The sequence below is a fragment of the Aspergillus pseudonomiae genome (assembly GCF_009193645.1).
Source record: "Aspergillus pseudonomiae strain CBS 119388 unplaced genomic scaffold BDV37scaffold_68, whole genome shotgun sequence".
In the NCBI taxonomy this organism is placed as follows: domain Eukaryota; kingdom Fungi; phylum Ascomycota; class Eurotiomycetes; order Eurotiales; family Aspergillaceae; genus Aspergillus; species Aspergillus pseudonomiae.
In genome coordinates this window covers 17,845-39,707 of record NW_022476060.1, presented here as the reverse complement: position 1 = coordinate 39,707, position 21,863 = coordinate 17,845, and the positions used below count along the sequence as shown (strand labels likewise).

General features: G+C 46.1%; 7 protein-coding genes across 7 annotated transcripts; 2 read left to right on the top strand and 5 right to left on the bottom strand.

Moving 5' to 3' along the window:
• Nucleotides 1–498: 498 nt before the first annotated feature.
• Nucleotides 499–2,220, bottom strand: BDV37DRAFT_255840 (WD repeat protein). The gene has a single exon (XM_032082766.1). The coding sequence runs from the start codon at nucleotides 2,088–2,090 to the stop codon at nucleotides 516–518; it is 1,575 nt and encodes a 524-aa protein (XP_031938419.1). The 5' UTR covers nucleotides 2,091–2,220; the 3' UTR covers nucleotides 499–515.
• Nucleotides 2,221–5,197: 2,977 nt separating this feature from the next.
• Nucleotides 5,198–6,999, bottom strand: pmp47 (putative peroxisomal membrane protein Pmp47). Its single transcript, XM_032082765.1, has 3 exons — nucleotides 6,540–6,999; nucleotides 5,745–6,475; nucleotides 5,198–5,687 (listed from the first exon to the last, which is right to left on the bottom strand). Exons 1-3 carry the CDS (start codon nucleotides 6,659–6,661, stop codon nucleotides 5,572–5,574), a joined length of 969 nt encoding a protein of 322 aa, XP_031938418.1. The 5' UTR covers nucleotides 6,662–6,999; the 3' UTR covers nucleotides 5,198–5,571.
• A 1,074-nt stretch (nucleotides 7,000–8,073) lies between these two features.
• Nucleotides 8,074–9,501, bottom strand: BDV37DRAFT_186421 (Rab family GTPase YPT1). Its single transcript, XM_032079586.1, has 5 exons — nucleotides 9,257–9,501; nucleotides 8,910–9,033; nucleotides 8,800–8,847; nucleotides 8,516–8,743; nucleotides 8,074–8,408 (listed from the first exon to the last, which is right to left on the bottom strand). Exons 1-5 carry the CDS (start codon nucleotides 9,265–9,267, stop codon nucleotides 8,214–8,216), a joined length of 606 nt encoding a protein of 201 aa, XP_031938417.1. The 5' UTR covers nucleotides 9,268–9,501; the 3' UTR covers nucleotides 8,074–8,213.
• BDV37DRAFT_255821 (M1 family metallopeptidase) lies at nucleotides 9,501–13,939 on the bottom strand. Its single transcript, XM_032082764.1, has 12 exons — nucleotides 13,472–13,939; nucleotides 13,214–13,383; nucleotides 12,709–13,133; nucleotides 12,426–12,647; nucleotides 12,247–12,364; nucleotides 12,073–12,189; nucleotides 11,993–12,018; nucleotides 11,725–11,935; nucleotides 11,599–11,669; nucleotides 11,089–11,531; nucleotides 10,809–11,021; nucleotides 9,501–10,748 (listed from the first exon to the last, which is right to left on the bottom strand). Exons 1-12 carry the CDS (start codon nucleotides 13,504–13,506, stop codon nucleotides 10,154–10,156), a joined length of 2,646 nt encoding a protein of 881 aa, XP_031938416.1. The 5' UTR covers nucleotides 13,507–13,939; the 3' UTR covers nucleotides 9,501–10,153.
• Nucleotides 13,940–14,112: 173 nt separating this feature from the next.
• On the top strand, nucleotides 14,113–15,934 carry BDV37DRAFT_255818 (TFIIH/NER complex subunit SSL1). The gene is made up of 3 exons (XM_032082763.1): nucleotides 14,113–14,409; nucleotides 14,485–14,820; nucleotides 14,892–15,934. The coding sequence occupies exons 1-3, from the start codon at nucleotides 14,180–14,182 to the stop codon at nucleotides 15,697–15,699; spliced, it is 1,374 nt and encodes a 457-aa protein (XP_031938415.1). The 5' UTR covers nucleotides 14,113–14,179; the 3' UTR covers nucleotides 15,700–15,934.
• Nucleotides 15,935–16,083: 149 nt separating this feature from the next.
• Nucleotides 16,084–17,218, top strand: BDV37DRAFT_255816 (DUF5572 domain-containing protein). The gene is made up of 2 exons (XM_032082762.1): nucleotides 16,084–16,476; nucleotides 16,656–17,218. The coding sequence occupies exons 1-2, from the start codon at nucleotides 16,202–16,204 to the stop codon at nucleotides 16,999–17,001; spliced, it is 621 nt and encodes a 206-aa protein (XP_031938414.1). The 5' UTR covers nucleotides 16,084–16,201; the 3' UTR covers nucleotides 17,002–17,218.
• Nucleotides 17,219–17,654: 436 nt separating this feature from the next.
• BDV37DRAFT_296361 (armadillo-type protein) lies at nucleotides 17,655–20,648 on the bottom strand (the record flags this gene model as incomplete). Its single annotated transcript, XM_032090099.1, has 6 exons — nucleotides 17,655–17,871; nucleotides 17,922–18,012; nucleotides 18,064–18,343; nucleotides 18,489–19,115; nucleotides 19,164–20,198; nucleotides 20,544–20,648. The coding sequence occupies 6 exons, from the start codon at nucleotides 20,646–20,648 to the stop codon at nucleotides 17,655–17,657; spliced, it is 2,355 nt and encodes a 784-aa protein (XP_031938413.1).
• Nucleotides 20,649–21,863: the final 1,215 nt, after the last annotated feature.

Here is a 21,863-nt window from a genome sequence, read left to right as displayed (position 1 = left end):
TAAACCCCATGGTTTTTGCAAGGCACCTAAATAGTAGGTAACGGTTGAAGCCCTTGGGACCTGGTGCGCTACTCGATATTTTCTGGGGTTCGCGAGACATGCTCGTTTGCTAACAATCCTTGTTGTCATCTAACCGTTAGATGGGATATCTCACAGCCTTGACTGAGCCTGAATTTTCTTTGCACTTTCTTTGTTTCACTGGGCGAGGGCATTCAGAGTATCTAGACCTGAATATTCCTACCTTGCCGTTTCATCATCTCATATCAGCATAGCCGCTGGTTTTCACCGCTAGATGGGCAAATATAGAAAAATTGTGGAACTACTCAATCCTCGTTTGAGCGATTTATCACATTAGTTGCATATTCTACATACAAGCTATCGGTATCTACACATCCCAGCTGTACTGTACTGCGAATAGTGGCATCAATATCATCTATGGAATGCAAGGCCAGTAGCAAACTCTTCCAGGTTACTGTCGGCCAACTGGCACAGTACATCACCCGGCTGCTACAAAACTACACATCAGCATCGTGGAAATTGGGGTCTATTTGATCACTAGACGGCCACCAGTGATCATCCTCCAACCCCTCTAGTAGATGCTCAATTCCAGAGTAGCCCTCTGTATCTTGAATAGTGGGAAAGACCAAGTCTTCGTTTGACGGCTTCGCACACTCCGTATCACTGTCACCCGTAAGATCTATGATTTCGATGTTTGCATTTTCAATGATGGAATGCTTTGATTCTGTAGCTAGTCGCTTGAGCTTGACCGGCGCTGTCCAGAAACCATCACCACTGCATAAGTCGCTAAGAACGCCCCTACGTTTCGTATAATGGCCAGGTTCCAACCTTTTCCTTTTATTCAAGTGCTGCACGTTGCGAATCTGAGCGAGCTGTCTCTGGCATTCGATTTCTCTCCGCAGTTGATCATTTAAGCCAGGTCGAAGAGCAGGGGGAGCACCGTCGAGCTGCCTTAACTGCCATTCCTCCTTCAACTTTGTCTGCCCGAGTTGATGGTCAGGAGTGTTATCTGGACGGGCCCATGCCGCGTAAGGCCCATTGTAACGAGGGCCTTGGCCCACACCATAAATAGGATGGCGTGAAAGATGACCATCTAAGATGGCCTTACGGGCAGCCATGATGCCCGACTCAGAATCGGAATCAGGTCCAGCAAATGGCACTTGAGAAGCGCGCTTGAATTTGAAAGACAAGCTCTTATCGGCAAGGATGTTAGCGGATAACAAATGAAGACCCCCGGCAGCATCGCCGATCAACAGATTGGATCTATCCGGCGAGAAAGCCCCGGACATGATCTCCTCTCCAAAAGATGCAACATTTTGAACAAAAGCATCATCAGGAGATCTCAGTACGTCCCAGGTTTTCAAGATACCATCTGATGCTCCGGTATAAAATTGGGTTACCGAGTTTCCCCACAATGCCAATCTTACCCCAACATCTGCTTGCTCTCTAGGAAGGGTTTCATCTATTTGATTGAGCGGCTCGCCATGTTGAAGCCTGTGCAGTACAGTGTCCGGGTTTCGCGTGTCCCACACATAGGTGATCCCATCAGTACAGCTGGCAGTCACATAATTCGGATTGCCTGGGCAGAAAGTCACATCGTTTATGTCCAAGGCAGGGCACTCAAGTTCCATGGTGCACATTTTGGAGATGAGTGGTGAATATAGGCGGACCACAGACCTGGTATTCTTGGAACTCAACAAAGTCATACCACCCCCTCTTGCGGAGCTTGCCGTAGCAAACAATGGAAGGGATGGATGCCATTTTACATCAAAGATGTTTTGTGAATTTGGGCTTAATTGTATTGGAGTGGGTGATGCTTCGGCTATATGCCACGCCGCAAGAAGACCATTATGGGTTATACCATCACCTTTTTCAGACATCCCAGCGATTAGTATCTCTTTTGTTATTGGGGTGGTGCCCCAAGCCAGAGAAGTTGGTATAAGGTCAATTTCTCTTTTAGAGCGCTGCCGAGGCAAATCCAAGACATTGTACGTTGACTCATCTAGTTGCCAGAAACCGACGGACTGAGTCCCTGTCGCTAGCACATTGTTTGCAAAGTTAGACCGAGCCATAACTTGGACTTTGGAGTCATGGTTAAGTGTCTTGTAGCAAGATGCCCTGTGGTTAGGAAATCTCCAAAGTTTGACAGTCTTGTCATAACTAGCAGTATAGAGTGTATCATCGAACCATTGGCAAGCTGTTACACTCATAAACAGACGATCATCATGTATAGTTCCCCTTGAAAACCCCGGCGGACGAGGGCTCCAATGCCCTGTCAATTCCTCCAGACTATCAGTGGTCAAATCTCCGAGAATCAGATTATTCCCTCGGTTGTATTCCATATTATGTTCATCACATTGAGCTGTAGCACCTGCCGCAAACTTGGTTCCATCAGGAGACCACGCCAGTACTATAACATCATTCGAGGCTCCTTTCCAAGTCTTTGAAAGCTCGAGGTTGCTCAAAACACGAGAACTGATCTGCCGGCTCACAGAGCAACCTAGCTCACGATCCTGTAAGAGCTTGTTTAGATTGCCAGATGCTTGACCATTTTTGCGTGTTACTAGGCTGCTACCATCCAGTTTAACAGCCTTGATGACAGATGGGACAGATGGTAGATTGCCTTTCTTGGCGTCGGCAATTAATGCTTCTATATCTGCGCACTGGCGCCGACCTAATGCAGATGCAGATAATAAACAGCCTGACAGCCTACGCATTTCCTCGACTGTATGGCCGTGTTGATCACCCGAGGTGGAAGGACCTTCATTCCTTTGTTTCTCTTGTGACCCCAGGAGTCGCATTGCGAGCCGCCTAGCACGTCGTAGCTCGCTTGTGCAAGGATTTGATACCAATATTTCTAAGAGTAAAGTATTGGTATCGCTCACTTCTTCGATCGAGAGTAACTTAGACAATTTTAAAATGGACGAAATCTTCTTGAAGGATTTAGGGTGAATATTGAAGCTGGATGCGACATGTATGAGTTGATCGGTAAGAGCAATGTCTGGAGCAGAACGCCATTGGCATCCACTAAATGACAGCAAGTTTAGCACTGCGGTAATCTCCTTCGGATCAAAATCGAAATGAAGGATGCTGTCTGGTGCCAAGTCCTCGCCCCTTAGTCCCTTAGCATAATCAGCTGGGTTATGTTCTGGGCGATAACGTGCATGCCCGACATTCTTAAAGTCATCCAGAGTTTTGAAGGGCGACTTGAGTATTCGCACTGTAGGTGAGGAGTATATAACAGAGTATTGCATGTGACCGATATGCTGGCTATCTTGGTAGCAAGGAGGAGCTGAGAGATCACATGAACGGGAACGGTCGTGACGCTGTTGTGGCTGGGCTGAATTGGCCATTATATCAACATCCTCATTACCGGAACGCTCCTCTTCAGATCCAAAGGTAAACAGATTGAGTTTCTTGTAGTAATTTATAGGGCCGGTTCTTGACCGTGCGGAGCGTCTCGTTCCTGGTGCCTTATCATCGTTTCTGGCAGGGGATTTCCTGTCGCTTAACAAGTATGGTGAGCGCGTTGCCTGCCGGGCATGATTAGAGTTATCTGATTGTTTCCTTTTCGTTGTTGGTAACACAGAGTCTGTTTCGCTATCGTTGCCTGGGCTCTTAGATAGGTTTCCTAAACTAGGGGTTGTCCGTGAGCTTCTTAAGCAAGGGTGGCGAGCCGAGTACCGTCGTCGTGCTGACGGGACTGTGTGTTTATCTGGCACAGACTCAAGTGCAGAGTCATCTGAAATAACATATACTACTTGAGGATCATCGTCGAGTGAGCGAGAGCTATGTTCGGTTCTTGAGCTGGAAATCTTCTGGGAAGTGGCTCTGTTTCCACTCTGGGACCCTTGGGTTTCGAGAGAGGAATGCCTCATAAACTGTGAAAGTAAATTCTGAGCTTCCTCTATTATAGATGGGTCGTCAGATCCGATCTGAACAGAACCTGGGCGAAGACTGGCCTGGGCCCTGAAGTCTCGACGGCTCATATGTTCGGGTGGAGACATTTTCAGTGTCATCTGGGGTGCGTTCTCGACTCGAGGACACTAGGTCTCCAACAATGAGTATTTGAGATATGTAGGAACCGCCTATACCTCAACATTAGCACATCTGGACGCGGTATTATCGATAAAGCGCTTACGCATACTTCAACAGGAGGAGGATGTAGAAGCGTCGTATGGATTGGATTACTCCGGATATCGCCTAAAGCTTTATCAATGAGAGCCACGGTGAGAAACGACTCAATAATACTAACGCCCAGAGAAGGAGGTCTCGAAAATCTCATAAGCAGCAGCCTCCAGAGTAGTCCGCCAGATATGGAAGGTAATGTTAGATGAACATTTGATCTTGCGCATCTAAAATAATGACATACAAGTGTCCATGGCATTACATAAGGTGGCCATGCAATTCAAACCTTCAGTGAGCTGAACAAAACCAAGGAAAAGTTAAGGAAATAGTGAGAAGAAGAGAAGATGGAGGATGAAGATGCGGCAATTGCGCTTGATCAATGGTTACTAATGAATTAGGATATTGAAATCTTGGAAGTCGATGCTGTAGCGTAAATTAAGAAGCAACAGAGCCGCTTGTCCCAACGAAAACAAGAGCTGGAAGAGTTCCTTCAAGACCGAGTGAATTTTGAGGATATCAATCAGTCAATCCCAATGCTTGGCAACAACGCGTGAACGCGCAGGTTCACGAAGTGCTCTTTACCCCCAAACAGAAGGCGGTGACTGTCTTAACCTGAATTAGTCACATTTCCTATAAATTCTAAGTACCCGTGACCCGATGTACGACCAGTAGTATGGAGTACAGAGTTATTTAGACCTCATGTTAAACCTAGATAGGAAGGAGAAATACTGTGCTAAGTGTACTTGTGATATTGTAAATTAGTCTTTGAAGCGACTGATATATCCTATTTAAAAAGGATCTTCTAGTATGATAGAATTGCAACCTGCCTGAGTACCTGCCTGCCTGAATATCTACTCTACTTATCTATCTATTTATCTGCCGAAGCGCTTGTTCGGTCTACTTAAGAGTCTAATATTTCTTAATTTCTACAATTTCTAGGTCTTTTACAGGCTTATACTGTCAGCAATACTAGTAGATAAAACTATTTAATTGGTAATTTTATATCTAGATCGCATGGAATGGTTAATTTAACAAGAATGGTCTATACAAAGCAGCCTTTGCGTGGTTAGAACTCAAAGGGTTGTAACAACATGGGAAACAGCGATTGTCTATAGCATGAAATGTCTAAACTGTGTTCTCTTGTATAGAATAGATATACATAGCGGAGGTTTCCTAGAGTGTTTTTCTAATTATCTAACTCGCTTACCTTTTCTATCTAGATCTAACATGAGGTCCAAATAACAATTCCCTTCGATAAGCCAGTACTAGTGGTCTGCAGCCTATCCAAGTACCCTATAAGGGCATACCATGCCCTAAAGTGAAAACGGAAACACTTAAGAGCCTGGAAACATTCTTCGCCGGTTCCAAAAACACACTTTCCCCTAGGTTAGCCTGCTGCCTGCCCGCTGCTAGCTAACATATCCTCTACTTGGACACCCGGTTCCTCTTTCGGATAGCTACCATTGTGTCATACAAAACATCTTTGAATGCGAACAAGAATGCTGCAGTAATTGCACTCTGTGTCACCTTCGGGCCAATGCCTGTAAGAATATTAGTTTGAGCACTATAGAATATTGCTAAATAAGGTCGCAACTTGCCTTTATACAGCCCCACATATCCCTCCTCCTTAATGATTCTCTTCAAGCTGCCGTTCAAAGTTTCCTTCGGGCCGTCCTTGCTAGCAACGTGCATCCGACTCTTGACCGTTATATAGGGATATGTGATGGACGTGGCCAAGATCTTGCCTAGAGCACCAAGGTAGAACGCATCTTTCGGCGTCATGCGCCTACGGCGTTCCACTACGTTCTTTAACTGCTCAAAGATAGTGTATTGTAAGATGGGGTTAATCACCAAGATGAGAGCCGGCAGGACGCCGGCAAAAAGGGCCTTAGGACCCTCCTGGTGGAGCAGGTCCAGGAGAGTGCTGATCGTCGAGGCCTTCGTCTTTTTGGCAGTACCCGGCAATGCCGGTTCGTCTGACTCGGATTTTCGCGCTGTCATCCGGGTGTTCACGACCCAGATGGGGTTAGTGATCAGCACCGTTGCACTTCCGGCGATGGCCCCAGCAATCATGGATTCGGCGGTCGTAAGCTTCGTTGAGGCTCGAGCAGCCTTTGCAGCAGCCTTCTCGAAGGCCGAGCGGGTCCATTCATACCAGTAATAATAGACAAAGTTGGTTACACTGATTCCAAAAAGCGCTGACTCAAGACCTGAGTACAGTCCACTAACCCCTTCCCGTTGAACGATACGGCGGATGGCATCGGCGGTCGTTGACTGAGCACGTTTAGATTCAACTTGCGCTCTTGTTGAAAGTGTGATCAAGGGGTAGCTATAGATCAATGGGTGTTAGCCGCTATTTGACTCTATAACAAAAGCAGAATTGGAGTACGTACGTCAAGATCATGGAGAGGATTCCACCACCGGCGCCAGCTAATGCATGCGCTATATTATCACTTTGCTGGGCTGCAGTCACTGCAACAGCCTTCTTGTGTTCTTCGATCTTTGCTTGAGACATGGTACAGAAGAAATTTGCGCGTGCTAGCAGGGCAGTGCGTTAAGGTTGAGGTATCTAAAAAGTTGCAAGGTGGTATTTGGGAGTATAACGTTGATCCAATTTGGTAGGGGATATGGTTAAATACCAACAACCCTACTGTGAAATATAGAAGGAGCGAATGTGACTGCCAGATCGTTTTACTGGCAGAATTAGGATACTGAAGAAGCGATATATTAACGAGAATGAGATAAGGACTGAATATGTAGGCAGAATTAGGGGAGATTAAGCCGTTGGGTCGCGAGAATGAATCGGCTTCTCGAATGGAGATAATGCTTTGCATGACGTTTGCCGAACCCTGTGCCTCGGCTTATTTAGTCATAGACGCCCTTCCATTTCCCCTCCCATCGGCCGGAAGTAGTACAAGTATATATTAGATCATCGAACATCAGATGTTTCCTACAACTGCTGAAACGATTCACTTACCTACTCTAACTGAATATAAGAGATAGTACATCGGGGTGCTTAGACTTCCTGTGCATTTGCTGTGCATCCACATCTATAAGGCTTTCAAGCACTCCCGCCCCCTACCCACCTCTCTTAAACACTTGCACTATGAATTTATATGAGAGTTAAGTAAGACCGAGGTCCGGTCTTCCAATTAATTCTACAAATAAATCTGGTTAATTCGTTTCTGTACATACAGACTACATTTAGCCGCCAATGTTCGCCGAGTGTGGGATCTTCCTTTACATGCATGTGACATGCTCTTCCCAATGAACTATCATATGATCATTTACCCCCGTGGTCTTCGCGCCAGCTGACAGGAACATCAATAATAATCATCATCATTTTCATTCACGGAGTGACCTGAACCATGGGAGGGTCGAAGGAAAAGAGCCCCCAACCCCCCCAAAAAGAATCTATAACTATTTCTGTTTAATTAGAATACTGGCAACGTATCGATCGAGATATCTGAGGTCGATAGAGAAGGCCAAAACGACTCCCAAGGTCTTGTATATAGATGATGCTTCTTAATCATCGTATCAGCTGGCTATGTTATATCAGATGGGGCTCACTAGACGAAGACTAAAATTAAATTACTTCCAGAGAATTGCTGGGGTTTATGCTAGCTCCTATATGCTATCACCCAATAAGCATGTTCTCCGAACATTCAGGGTCTTTTCCATTAATTTGTTCCTGACAAAATCGCAAGGAATCCAACCTACTAATAAGATATGGAAGAAACTAATAGTGAAATGCTGTAAAAGAAATCACAAAACGAGCAGCGTGTAACAAAGAAGGGGGGATGGGTGGGGAAGGGGCAACAAGGGTACCAGTAATATGAGCACATATAAAGACAATCGCAGGCCGTCTAAAGCATTGTGAAGGATTTGAAATGATTCCCAATAATCATCTCGAGCTTGAAAATAGCAAAAATTTCCGCAATGCCATCTGCGCCATTTCACATTTCAGTTAGAGCTGTTCAGTGCCAAGGCGCAGTTGGCAAACACACCTCCCTGCTTCATACCGAGGTGGCTAACGTAGTACTGTGCAACACGACTCGGTGGCTCGATTAGCAGCAACCGCCTCCAGACCCAGACTGGACACCCTGGCCCTGGCCAACCTGCACAGTCGGCTTGTTGTTGACAGTGGCGGTACCCATACGCTCCTTAATCTGCCTTGCCATTGTCAAGAAGGCTTGCTCGACGTTCGAGGCATTCTTAGCAGAGGTCTCCAGGAATGGTATTCCAAGGCTATCGGCGAACTCCTTTTGATTTCAAACAACATAAAGAATTAGCCTCCGTTCCGACTGCCGAAAGGGAAAAATTGTCTGTTCCAAAAGGTATAGGGGAGGAGGTAAAGATAGGTGCACACCTTTGCCACCGTGTACTCCACGACCTTTTTATCCTCCATATCACTCTTGTTACCCACAAGCAGCTTGTTGACACCCTCGGTGGCATAGCGATCGATCTCCTGGAGCCACTGCTTCACATTGTTGAAGGAATCCATGTCAGTAACATCATACACGACGCAGATACCATGAGCACCTCGATAGTAAGACGAAGTAATGGTGCGGAACCGCTCCTGGCCCGCAGTGTCCCACTAAAGATCCTGTTAGCTACGTAAGAGCATTCATCTGTGGTGGCATTTCTCCCTACAATCTGAAGTTTCACTGTCTTGCCATCAAGTTCGATTGTTCGGATTTTCTGTTATCTAGAAGTCAGTACCACTACAAGGGGTGCGGTTGCCCGAACAACGGTATACGCACGAAATCAACACCAATAGTGGAGATATAGCTCTCTGTGTAGGTGTCGTCTGCAAACCGAAGTAGCAAGCAAGATTTTCCGACACCGGAATCTCCGATAAGAAGGAGCTTGAAAAGATAGTCGTATCTAAGTAGATGGTTAGGATAACAGGGAATGAGAAGTAGGCCGTCTGTTGGTTTGCACCAAAGAGGATGGTAGGTACTCTAGTTATTGCCCAACAAATCAGCGAAGTTGAGAAAATAAAGGGGGAGAGACGCAGGGAGAAGAGACCATTATAATGCAGACAGAGTGCAATACCCAAGGCCTCGAGAGGATGCATCAATATGTAGGCTAATAGAAGACTTACCACTCAGGGTTCATGATGGACGGTGTAGGGATGAAAGGCTCTTCAAGGAAGGGAGACGAAAGAGAAGAGGAAAGAAACAGAAGTCGTCTATCAGGCGAAAGATCAAGTAGCGGTAGCGGCAGAGAGAGAGAGAAAAGCGTTGCCTGGGTGTGTTAAGTTCGATGAAGTCGGCCGTCGTCTTTTGAAATGGCGGTTGCGAGTTGCTGAGTAGTGCAGGAGAGCAGACGAGCCCAGCGTGCAGGTCCCCTTGGTTTGTGACCGTTTCACGTTTCGCCGCGCCCCAGACACAAGACCCGTTTCGGTCTAGTTGCTCCAATCAAATGATAAACTTTCTCTTAAATAATCTGTCTGGATTCTTGCTGTTCCTCTTAATACTATGATATTTTGGCATGCTGGCTCTTCCACTTTACCTTACTGGCTTCTTCTTCGAGACTCGTTCTTCTGCTTTCACAACGCCAGCTATTGTGCATGGTATCGCTATTGAAAACAAGCAAGGACGGTTTCACTGCCACTAATTTTTCACTTTTGTTCATTATTGTTCCCTCTTGCAAGTTCATACAGATATAGTAACTACATGGGGGAACTTCCTACCCAATCCTGGGCATCTTCTGATACTGCCAGTTGCCCCCGGGCCTATTTAATGATTCCGCATTCCATTTCTGTACTAGCGCACTGAGGCAACGTGTTCTTCCTTTAATTTTCTAGATCTAGGTCTTCCGCCCAAGTCTTATGAACGGCTAGTCCATGAGTTGGTGAAGAAAAACAAAAAGAAAACCAAAGACATGTAGTTTCAAGTAAACTAGTTAAGATCAGAAGAATAGGCCCAGTATAATATAATGATGATATCCTGGTCCATCTTCACACGGTAAGTTGGCAGCAGACCGCTTTATTCCTCGACAATCAGGCATAGCCATGAGCCTGGAGCCAATCCAGAACTGATTTCTCATCTCTGTACTTATAGCGTGCATTGGTCCGAATGCTATCCGCAACAATAACTAGCGCACGATCATAGGCACTTGTATCCTTGTGCTGGAAGAACGAAGTAATGTCCTCCCCAATGTTTTGGTCTGCAAACTTAGAAAGGCCCATTCGCACAAAGCGCTCAAAGACGACGTTATTTGCCGACAGGCGAGCCTCAACGGCACCCCAGTTGTCCTTCATATACTCCCAGAGTAGACGCCGGACCTTTGAGTTCGCAGCCAATGAGACTGCGCCATTGTGTACGTCTTGGATTGCCACTTTGTCCGAGAATACAAAGTCTAGGTAATCCTGGACCAGTCCAGCATCTTTGGTGCGTCCAAGGGCTGCTAGGCAGATTTCTTTTCCATCAACAGAGTCCGTCTTGAGATACTCTTCTTTGACAGAGGCATATTCGTTGGAGCCGCCCTCCGAGACGTTGATGCCGAAGATGACTGAACGCAGATTTGTGTGAATTGCGTTCTTATCTTGGCCTGTAGCCCAAAGCCCGAAACGTCTTTTGGCTTCTGCAATAACCCTGTGTTACGGTGTTAGTAAAACTAAGGAAGAAGAATTGGAGAGATGGGGCAAGGCTTACGTCTCATCACCCGCAAGGCCGGCCATTCCGATAAGAAGTTTTCGTAACTGAACAGTAAGATATTCTTCGCCTGGCTTGAACTCCCAACCAAGTCGATGGGCAGCAGGTGATGCCAACTTAAGAGCAAATTCCTTCAGTCCGGCAGCTACAGGCTCATTCTGAGAAAATACTGAGCGAAGATTTGTAAGCGAGGAAGAAATTTGTGACCACACCCTAAAAAATTAATTAGAACCAGTGTATAGATCTGGGCAAACATACTGGGAAGGCACTGGGTACTGACAAATAATTCTGCTCCTCACTGAAGCCTTCAAGAAGGGCTAACAGAGCAGCAGTGGTGCCTTCACCAGACACAGCAAGAGCAGCGGCATCACCAATCAACCCGATCTTGTCTTCAGTGCTCAGTAGTTCTAGAGATTTACCAAGCTTTGCCAGCCGGTCAGTCGGGTAATTCGTCCGGTAGAACCCAGAAAGATCCTTGTTGATCTTGTAAAACGAATCCTGGCCGACGCCTAGGACAGTATCAGTCTTGGCAACAAGAGCGCGAGAATTCACCTCCTCCAAGTTTAAGCCTGATTTGATTCCAAGCGGAATCCACCAAGTTGTTTCATCTTCTTCGGGATTTGCATCACCAGTAGAGAGGAATCGGTTCTGGCGAATGCTAATCTGGCTAGGTTCTTCTGTCACTGTTATAACTGGGAAACCGATCTTACGAATCCATGGATCCTTTGCAATTTATTAGAGAAGAATAAAAAGATATAACATCATGGTCCTGGCTTGTTGCGAGGCTTACCATAAAGCTGTTAACGTCTTGACCGGATGCTTCACTGAGCGCAGACCAAAGATCATTGGTAGTGGCATTACCTAGAGGTCGTACCTAATTAGCAAGCACCCATCTGCTCCAATATTAAGTACTTACCGTAAGCATGGGTCTTGAGGTAGCTAGCTACTCCCCGGAGGAAAGTATTCCGACCAAGATGATCGCTCAGCATCCTAATCACGGAACTTCCCTTAAGGTAGCTAATGTGATCGAAAATCTGGTCGACCTCAAGAGCATTCTTTACAGGCACTTCTATTGGGTGGGATGCGCGTAATGAGTCGAGTTGGAATGCTTGTTGTACTCCTTCAGCCTGTGGAATGGTCAATTCCTACTAAGATACGTTATATTTACCTCGGGCATTGCGTACGACAAATTGAGACCATATGTTCCATTCTATCCGCATGCGTTAGAACGAGCCGCCGCTGGTGTCAAAGGAGAGAAACATACCGGGATAAAAGTGGTCGACAGCCAGCCATCCAACCCAGGTCGCGAAACCTTCGTTGAGCCACAGTTCGTTCCACCAATCCATAGTTACAAGATTGCCGAACCATTGATGGGCCAATTCTGATACCCCTCGTTAGACAAACTCAAGGATAGCAGGCGCTTCTGAAAATGGCTTACCGTGGGCAACAACATACGCAATGCGGTTCTTGTAGCGAGTATCTGACTTGCCCTCATCGAAGAGAACGGCAGTCGTTCGGTATGTTACAAGGCCCCAATTCTCCATAGCTCCCATGGCCTGGAAAAACAAAGTAAATTTCTATACATGCATCCAAAGAAGTGTGGTTGCTAAGACTCACGAATTCATGAACAGCAAGGAGGTCCGCTTTGGGTAGGGGGTACTCAATCTCGAATACCTCCGAGAAATAGTCAACAGTACGATGTGCACATTCTAAAGCGAATCGGGCTTGCTCCTTGAGACCCTTCGTCGTGTAGACGCGCACAGGTATGCTTTTCCCGTTGTATCTGCGATGGGTCATTGCCTCGACGAATTCAAAGTCACCAACAGCCCAAGCTAGAAGCTGTAATAGTATCCGAATGGTTAGTCACATGCGTTAGTATGATAGATAGATACAGACTCACGTAAGTACTCATCACGGGGGTTCTCTCGAAAGAAACTACTTTCAGACTAGGGCTGCTGCCTTCTCTCTCAGATTTGACAGGCATGTTGCTTAGAGCTGTTTGGCCTTTCGGTACTTCGATTTCAAAATCAAATGTAGCTTTCAGATTCGGTTCGTCAAAACATGGAAAAGCCCTGCGTGCATCACAGGATTCAAATTGAGTGCTCAGCATAAAATGGAAATCACCTTCCCTTGGGGTGTCAGGACTAGGTTTCGCAACAGGCTTGTACTTAGAACGATAAAAACCAGCCATGGAGCTGTTCATTATACCCGTGAAAGCCAGGGATAGGACAACATCCGATGGTGTGATTTCCTGGGGGAATTGGAAAGTCACTCTCTCTGACTTCTGGTCATAGATTATCTCAGACGCCTGGGTTACTTTCGTCCCTACAGTAGCCGTGTGCTATGTTAGTAATTTAGCCTGATATCAAGGAATTGCTTTTTCAATAGGTTGCACCGTGACGGACCATCTTTTTCAAAAATCTCAGCTTTCTGGACCTCGATCTCCTTGGAATTCAATACAAGTTCCTTCGTGGAGCGGGTGATTTTCGAGTCTATCTTGACGATGCCTTTGTAGCCCCAAGAGTCACCCAACTGCATGTCAAATAAGGAGACATCATAGTGAACCGGTTTCGCCCTATTACCCTTGTCAAATATCGTTCTTAGAAACCCATGCAGATAACGACATTCTCGGTTGAAGCACACAAGGATCAAAATGGACTTACACATCGGGAAGCACCTCTCTATCCTTTGCAGCCATTGCGTGGGTTTCAGAGGAACAGCACCTTACAAACGTTGAGGCGATAGCAAGCTTGATCGCACAAGTTTGCAAGCAGGAATGCAGACAAGGAAGAGAGTGGGAATGCGAGAAGGAACTGAGGAGGGGGAGGGGCGGAGTGGCATTGACCAGATGGGGCGACGGGGTGGATGACAGATGAAATTGTCTGAGTAGTGGCTTTTGTCGACGCAACCATACACCTTTTCCCCCACATCCAGTTTAACACCACCTACTAGAACTTCTGGAGGGGCAAATTAATCTCTGCTTACGGCTACTTTCGGCCAATAAGTACATATATATGCAGAATGAACTAGACCAGTTGCAAAGTCTACCAATTACGCGGAGTAGTATGAGTAATATTATTAATATAAACCTCAGAATTGAAGACTCAGAGCAGCTTTGTGGGGAGAATTTTAGAAAGGTAGAGAGAAAAAAAAAGAATCGATTAAGTCTTACATCAGTTCCCGACGATATCCAATAAGCTAAAAATTAACCACACCCGGAGCTCCGCCGGGAGCTTGGACCCTTTTCCGACTTAATAAGAATTTATTAGTTGACTAAATTAGTTCCAACTACAGACTGTTCCGAAACGACTCATACACAATAGCACCAATTTCCCGAATATTCAACCCTCCGCGTTCAACACATTAAACCCATGGCTGATTCCGATGAAGAGTATATCGGGGAAGTTTCTGAGGATGAGGATGATAATAATATTTTTCGAGGGTCTCGGGGTGAAGAGTCTGCATCCCGGGTGAAGAGGAGGAAACAGCGCGGAGGGGCTGAATGGGAGGTCTCGAGAACCTGGGAGACATTGGTCGAAGGCGCTGATGGTACGATTAGCTCGACAGTTGAAGGGCTCCTGGAGGCTGGGAAAAGGAAAAGGTAAGCTTGAGGAATGAAGGAAGGCGGCCAGAAACTGCAGGTCGAGCAAATTACATTAATGCACTTTCAACGCAGGCTTCTGAAAGATACAACGCCTTTACAACGTGGTATTATTCGTCATCTCATCCTGATAGTCGACTTATCACAATCCATGACAGAGAAGGACCTTCGCCCGACAAGATATCTCCTTACGCTACGGTACGCACAAGAGCTTGTGCGGGAGTTCTTCGAGCAGAATCCGATCTCTCAACTTGGTGTCCTTGGATTAAGGGACGGTCTCGCCGTCCGAATAAGTGATATGAGTGGGAACCCCACGGAACATATTAGTGCCATACAAACCCTAAGAGATCAAGATCCGAAGGGTCTTCCAAGTTTACAGAACGGCCTGGAAATGGCTCGTGGCGCGCTATTGTGAGTCTTGCCCACACAGGCATTATTTGTGTTGGACTTCATCTGGCGCAAACTAACATGTCTCTTTACAGTCATACACCCAGCCATGGTACTCGAGAGATATTCATCATATTTGGTTCTCTTCTTTCATCTGACCCTGGAGATATTCATCAAACAATAGCTACCCTCGTCAATGATAAAGTGCGCGTGGGAATCGTAGGTCTCGCTGCTCAAGTAGCCATCTGCCGTGAGCTCTGCGCAAAAACGAACGGCGGCGATGACACTAGATATGGGGTGGCACTCAACGAGCAACATTTCCGTGAGTTGTTAATGGACGTAACGACACCTCCAGCCACATATTCCCAAAAACAGTCTGCAAGCTCGCTCTTAATGATGGGGTTTCCATCTCGCACTGTTGAAGGCTCCCCCTCTCTTTGCGCGTGCCATTCAAGGCCTTCCTGTGGAGGTTATTTGTGCTCACGTTGTAGCAGCAAAGTTTGTGGTCTTCCTGCAGAGTGTCCTTCTTGCGGCCTCACTCTAATTCTGTCCACTCATCTCGCTCGGTCGTACCATCATTTGTTTCCCCTGATAAACTGGGTAGAGGTCCCCTGGCAACGAGCTTCTCGCAGTTCGGTATGCTTCGCCTGCGGCATAGCTTTTCCTCCAGTACCTATCAAGGATGAATGGCAAATGACGGAAAGCCAGGTGAAAGGGACGAGCGTAAGCAGCCGCTACGAATGTACCGCATGCGAGAATCATTTCTGTATCGATTGTGACCTCTTTGCCCATGAAGTTGTGCACAATTGCCCTGGCTGTCAAAGCAAAACTATAATCCCCAGGAAGGCTGACCTGGGAAGTCAAACGGGCCTGGGCCTGGAGATAATGGATACCTCAGCGTAGTGTAAGGCGAGTCGCATGTTCGAAGATTTCATTAAATACTCATGGATGATACACTGCATAGCCCGGCGTTTTGGGAGAGTTTTTTTTTTTTTCTTTTTTGGGTTGGGGGGCTTCTCTCCTTCGACGTGTTGATTCGTGAATATCTTGATGTACGTTAGGCCCACTACAGGTAATAATTCAATGGAACTTGGTCTTGATGAAGTTCTATCCTAAGAATATGACAGCATCGTATAGCAAAACTATAAATCCATGAGTTTTGCTTACTTGGGTGTTGGTGCTCAATCACTAACTGCAGTTATAATTGGTGTTGTGCATCATGTCATACCTCTAAGCCTCGGCTAATCCAAATTCTTATCGTCATTTTGTTAACGCCTATGTATCGCAGTTCCCTTCAACAATCAGCAATCATACACTGAAGGAGAAAGGAAACTGGAGAAAGAACAGAAAACTTTTTTTTGGCACTTTTCTTCCTCTTCGGAGTGAAATCCTACTTTGATCCCTCATGGATACTCCACCTGTCGTCAACAATAACCTCTCTGCTAAGCTGCCCGTGGAGACACCACACAGTGCAGCTGACCACGGTAACTCTATTTCAGCAACTCAGCAGGTCGAAATCGAAATATATGAAAAGCTTAGATCCTATCCGTTCCACACAGATAGCGAGTTTGCAAAGGGCCTTGCGATTATCCTCAGTCACCCGGATATCCCTGCAACTGAAACAGAGATCGGCCGCAACGACGACCTTGTCTTACAAGCCAAATGCTTCTATTTTTCGAGGTATGCAAAAAAAAAAAAAAAAAAAAAAAAAATAAATAAATAAATCCAGAAAAAAAAAAAAAAAAAAAAAAAAAAAAAAAATCCAAGGAAACATCAGTACATTTTAGTACACTATGTATTGCTAGCGCTTGCAAGTGCAAATGGTGAAGCTAACCCACTATCCATTGATCTGTCAATAGAAAAGAGAAGCTCGCCCAATCTGTGAACTTTGCAGCCTACAAGGCGTGGTTGCATGCTGAAAATTTGTCTGGAAATCAGAACACCGGAGCCACGCCTCAGCAGCTTAATGCTCCAGTAGCGGACACACATATTTCAATGGATCATTCCAAACAGACATCCATACCTGTTCAGGAACCTACATACCCTTCCTCCTTCGCCCATATCGTGGAGCTCATCACGACTGGCCAACCAGTCCCTGGTATTCAGCAGATACCAGACACTATATTAACAGGCCATGACACACCAAGCACTAAGCCTAGGAGGCGGAAGCCCTGGGAGAAGGACGAAGTTGGTGAAACTTCTTAGACCTAGAATGGGCGGGGCAGGATGGAAATCTGGGGCATGAGAACCGCTACCATTGATCCTAGGGCCCTTAATATTCTAGCGAGAAATAGGCCACTTCGGCGATCATTAGTCCCCACCATAGAAGTAGGTATCTTTTATGGAACTTATGTCACATGGCCTTGGGCACTGATTATAGACTCTTCTGGGTGTAAAAGAATAACATAACACTAGGAACTAATGAGTGACCAGACATAGCACATAAAAGGTGAGTCTCCACACATAGTGTTGCTTGCTTCCGTAAACCAAATCTCTCGCATAACAACCCACTCCTGTAGCTTTGTTTTTCTGATAAAATGTAGCTATTTCATGAAAGTACTTTTTTCTTTTGTCAAGCTGAAACAAAGAAAAGGGTCTTAGCTTTAGATACATGGAACATGGAGCGCAGAACGTTGAGAGGACCGCTCATTATCAGTCAGTTGTAGATACTCCTTGCCCAATATGACCAGAGCGTCGCGAAACCCTGGACGAGAGCGCCGTAGAATACTAAGTCAATACTATATTGTGTCAGCCGTATACCCGTGCATTAAGCACCACAGACCCAGCTGATGTTGCCCCCGAGGCTCAAGTAACGGGAGAATTGAACCCATTGTTTGCAAACGCTTTTGCTGCCGATCTTAACGGAATGGCGGGTAGTTAGGGTTCCATTGGCTTCCACGATTAAATCGGCCTCCATTCTGACCTGACGTTTGGTACCTATCGTCATTGAAGTTTGTGAACCGACCAATCTGCATACCAGCTCCTGGTCCAGGGCGTGTAATATGAGACGGGTTGCAGCAGAGCATAGCCACTCGAGAACCAAACTTAGACCCACGTAAAGAGACCATATGTTTCCTTTAAGGGAGAATTAGAGCTGTTGGAATAAACTAGACAACAAAACATACCTGATATGGCTTGCAACTAGCTCACGCTGATGAGGCGCGGCGTTCATAAGGATCCACTGGATGAGGTAGTTCCCATACTGATCCCCAGCAACTATCTATAGTTTAGGACTAATCCCTCCCCAAGCTTGAACTTGCGACTTACTGTCAATCAATGGCATTCTCGGTCGATCAGCACGGCCAGTACACACTCGAGTAAGATAGCGGTCTAGGAACTCAGAGCCACCGATTTTCAAACATTTTTCCACTATCTTAGAAGCAAATTGATCCATGCTATAGTCAACTGACCATAGGAGGATATGCTCAATGGCACGATTCTTGTCATGAGGTGCGCCGTGCTCGCAAATGTGTTGAATGCACCAGTTTCCAAACTGGCCGTGAGCAAGTAGGTCGATCTTGGTTAGCACTTCTTCTATAGCCGGACGCTAAGGGCTCGTCAGCATTCTCTGCCCGTGTATACTTAAAACCCCTTCCTTCCTTCTTCATGAGTTTTTATGCTGGTCGTGTGTTGGCTGTCTCCTTGGTGTATGGGGTCTGCCCGTTTAGAATAGCAGAGACGGACACTCTTACTTTTTCATCCTCCACACAGTTCTCAAATATGTTTTGTACCACCAAGCTTCCTGTCTCCCCTAAAGCGACTTCATGCCACATTCCGCACAATGCTTCGTTGACCTTGGCCATAATCTGCGGAGGTTCACCACTCCATCGTAACTCGAAAAGCTTCTGCCAGACGTGACAGGCATACCGGTGGATCACTGTTTCTGGAATTCTGCGTAAAAGTTCATGGACCATAACAGCTTTGTGTTCTTCAGGGACACAGTCGAATGCCTTTTGGATTACATGACAGCCAAACGGATCCATGCTAAGGCTCAATGTGTTGCCTTTTATTGCATTTGCAATGGCAACTATCTGTTCAGATGTGCCATGCTCAAAACAACGCTGGACAAGAAAGTTGCCAAAACGATTAATCATTAGGGGATATGCCTGATGCACTATGGCCTCTATAATTTCATACTTTTGCTCAGCTGTTCCAACTTTGAGTTTCTGCTGTAGGAAAATAGAAGCCTGTTGATCATTGTTGCAAACAATTTTATCAACAATATACCTCCAATCACAAGAGACATTTTTGTCGAGGAGCCTGCGGTAATTAAGTGGTTCGAGAGGCGAAATGTACGTCTGAGTGGAGCTCACACCGACCTACAAGCGTGAGCATGTGCTAGGAATACAAGATTAGGTACTCCTCACGGCTGAAGATGTCCATGGCGGTGCAGTCGCGCTGGAAGAGGTAAACTCAGAGGCTGTCGGAGATAGGGGAGTCCCGACTGGCTGTTGATGATAAGGCGGTAGAGGATACAATCCGATCTGTTGATATGTGCTGCTTTGGCGGTTCGCAGGTGATCTAGGCGCCTGGATACTCGGGGAGCTGGCAGCGAATGTTCCCCAAGGAGAATTCTGCGTTGGAAAACATGACCCACCGCGGTTGGCTTGTGTGATAGACCGGCGTGGCCCGGCGCCTGAGCCTGAAGCATACCTACTTTGCTCGCTGGCAAGGCGTGCATCGAAACTGCAAGCTCCAGTTAACGGACCAGAGAACACACGATGAGGCTGAGACGAAGTGTTTCCTGAGACACCAATGTGGGGAAGCGGGTGTCCCCAAGGCCTACTCAGATCTTGACTAAAGAAATCATTAGACATTGACATTGGCTCGCCGTAAGCTTTATCAGTAATTGGGTTAGTCATATTCATATTAAACCTCTGCTGAATTGGGGGAACCCAGAATCCTCGCGACCGGCTGTATGCACCCGTAGAAAGCGCATCAGAAATGTCTGATTGAGAGTCGTCTGGACCACTCCATCCATCCTGAAGCTGGCTGAAGGTTGGATTCGAAGCGTTGAAGGCGTTTTGCAAATCACTGATTGTTTGCTCCGTGACCTCCCGTCCATTGAAGTCAACTTCGGAAGGAGGGCCAAGGGCTTGGTCCAGTGTGTGTTTGATTACGCGAGTCTGTGCAAGCTCTTGTTCTTGAAGTGCAATCCTTGAGTTGGCAGCAAGTAGTTCCTGCTTTAGGCGAAGAACTTCGGATGAGTCGGTGTTAGTGGCGTCCGGTAGGGCTGAATCTTGGGCAAGAGACTGAACTGGCCCCGAGGTTGAAGTAAGCGGCAGAATACTAGACGGTTTGTTGGCTCCACCATGCCCTTCTAAGCTCTCATAGCTGCTATAAAGAGCACGCCTCTGCCGATCAAGTAAAGTTTGCTGCTCGGATAGCCTTGTGAGTATTCCCTGGTTTGTTGAGAGCTTGATACCTGATGGTTGAGGTTTGGGCGAGAGCCTGGCCAGTAGTTTTCCCATCTCGGAGTTATCAACTGGAGAAATGGATTTTGGATGTTCCAACTTCTGCTTCTGGGATTGTGAGACACTTTGACCTTCATGGAATTTTTGTTTGGAAGAAACCTGACCTTGTTCGATGGGATATCATTGAATTCACCAACCGTGGGTTGAAAATTCCCAAGCTTGGAGGATACCAGAGGATCGGGGGGGCTGTTAGAAGCGTTCATATGCTTGTTGCTCTAGAGTAAAGTATGATTATTATGGAATAGCTGCACTCTTACTTTCTGCAGCACTTACGGATGCTTCACGTCCAAAGGATGATGTTTGTCCATCGTTTGAGAATAACTTGACCTCAGAGAGTCTGCGGCCGATTGTAGGAGACCCGGTGGACAGTAGTGACATTTCTGCCTAGATAGTCGAAGGAAGCCTTCATAAACAAGCAACAATTTAACCACAATCAGGCTGTTGGCTAGAAACGACACTGTCTGAAATCCAAATGCTTTCACATGCAACAACAAACTGGAATTGGGGCAAATGCTTAAAAGATGATAGTAAGTGAAGAGATAGGCTTTATCTTTAGTGGGGAAAGAGACGCGAGATAGATGGCAGAATCTAGAAGAGACAAGATCAGAAATGGAAAGATTGGGGCATGGACACTAAAAAAAAGAAATAAATCATTGGTGTATGGTATTGGGAAGTAACGATGGGGACTAAATGGAAGAATGCGCTAGCCGCTAAGGAAGTAGGAGGAGTATCCATGGAGAAGACCTCACCTACCAGTACTAGGTAGTGCTAGTAGAATGACCCAAAAACAAAATGTGAAGACTACCGTGGGAGAGAATTGCCTATTATATCTGGCTATGACCAGATCAGTATGCCCCGGATCTTCCTAGTGATATTCATCGGCATCTAGCAAGATAGCTAGCACATACAGGAATCTACATACCATAGCAGCAGCAGTGGCACTGAGTACCTAGTATGGTGCAGCTTGCTCCCGTATGAGTTTGATTATCAACACCGGAAATTCCACTTGACAGTATCTGTTCCACTTTCATAAATATCCTGCATTGAGATGGACCTCTCCAGTGAAGTCACTTTCCTAAGCCCAGCTCCACTTAAGTAAAGTAATAGGCCATGCCTGACCTTGAATAAACTAGTATATTTAGTTACTAACACGTACTTCCTGTTCAAATAGTCATCTACATCAGTTTAGCCATTTTTTGCGATGTGTTTAGGCCAGCCCGGTCATCATCGACATATTTCCAAATCATACCTTCCGTGGCTCTCAGGACCAGCAACTCCCTAGATAGATGTATACAACATTAAGCAAGAAAATTCTTTTTTTTTAAGCAGATCCTCCCGGAAGTGGCAGAAGTAGCACTGCTACCAGTGCTACTAGTAGTAGTACGGAGCCCAAGCTTGGTGAGATCGGGGTCATCATTTCAAGCTTGGAAAGTAATGCCCTTTTCGGGGAAAAGGTTCCTTCAGTTGATTCTAGATAGAGGTTAAGCAGAATCATATGGTAGCTTCATAAAATCATACCGTGCTAGTAATTGTCTTTTGTTCATTCGTTCATTGTTTCTATCGAATAGTTGAGTCATCAAGTGACTACAAAAT

Coding starts and splice junctions, on each gene's coding strand:
- BDV37DRAFT_255816 (XM_032082762.1), top strand. CDS start 16,202: ATGGATACTCCACCTGTCGTCAACAATAACCTCTCTGCTAAGCTGCCC. Junction 16,477..16,655: donor AAATGCTTCTATTTTTCGAG/GTATGCAAAAAA, acceptor ATCTGTCAATAG/AAAAGAGAAGCTCGCCCAAT.
- BDV37DRAFT_255818 (XM_032082763.1), top strand. CDS start 14,180: ATGGCTGATTCCGATGAAGAGTATATCGGGGAAGTTTCTGAGGATGAG. Junction 14,410..14,484: donor GAGGCTGGGAAAAGGAAAAG/GTAAGCTTGAGG, acceptor CTTTCAACGCAG/GCTTCTGAAAGATACAACGC. Junction 14,821..14,891: donor ATGGCTCGTGGCGCGCTATT/GTGAGTCTTGCC, acceptor GTCTCTTTACAG/TCATACACCCAGCCATGGTA.
- BDV37DRAFT_186421 (XM_032079586.1), bottom strand. Junction 8,848..8,909: donor CCACTATTGGTGTTGATTTC/GTGCGTATACCG, acceptor TCTAGATAACAG/AAAATCCGAACAATCGAACT. Junction 8,744..8,799: donor AGACAGTGAAACTTCAGATT/GTAGGGAGAAAT, acceptor CAGGATCTTTAG/TGGGACACTGCGGGCCAGGA.
- BDV37DRAFT_255840 (XM_032082766.1), bottom strand. CDS start 2,090: ATGGCTCGGTCTAACTTTGCAAACAATGTGCTAGCGACAGGGACTCAG.
- pmp47 (XM_032082765.1), bottom strand. CDS start 6,661: ATGTCTCAAGCAAAGATCGAAGAACACAAGAAGGCTGTTGCAGTGACT. Junction 6,476..6,539: donor ATCCTCTCCATGATCTTGAC/GTACGTACTCCA, acceptor ATTGATCTATAG/CTACCCCTTGATCACACTTT. Junction 5,688..5,744: donor ATATGTGGGGCTGTATAAAG/GCAAGTTGCGAC, acceptor ATATTCTTACAG/GCATTGGCCCGAAGGTGACA.
- BDV37DRAFT_255821 (XM_032082764.1), bottom strand. CDS start 13,506: ATGGCTGCAAAGGATAGAGAGGTGCTTCCCGATGT. Junction 13,134..13,213: donor TGAGATTTTTGAAAAAGATG/GTCCGTCACGGT, acceptor CGGCTACTGTAG/GGACGAAAGTAACCCAGGCG. Junction 12,190..12,246: donor TGCGTATGTTGTTGCCCACG/GTAAGCCATTTT, acceptor GAGGGGTATCAG/AATTGGCCCATCAATGGTTC.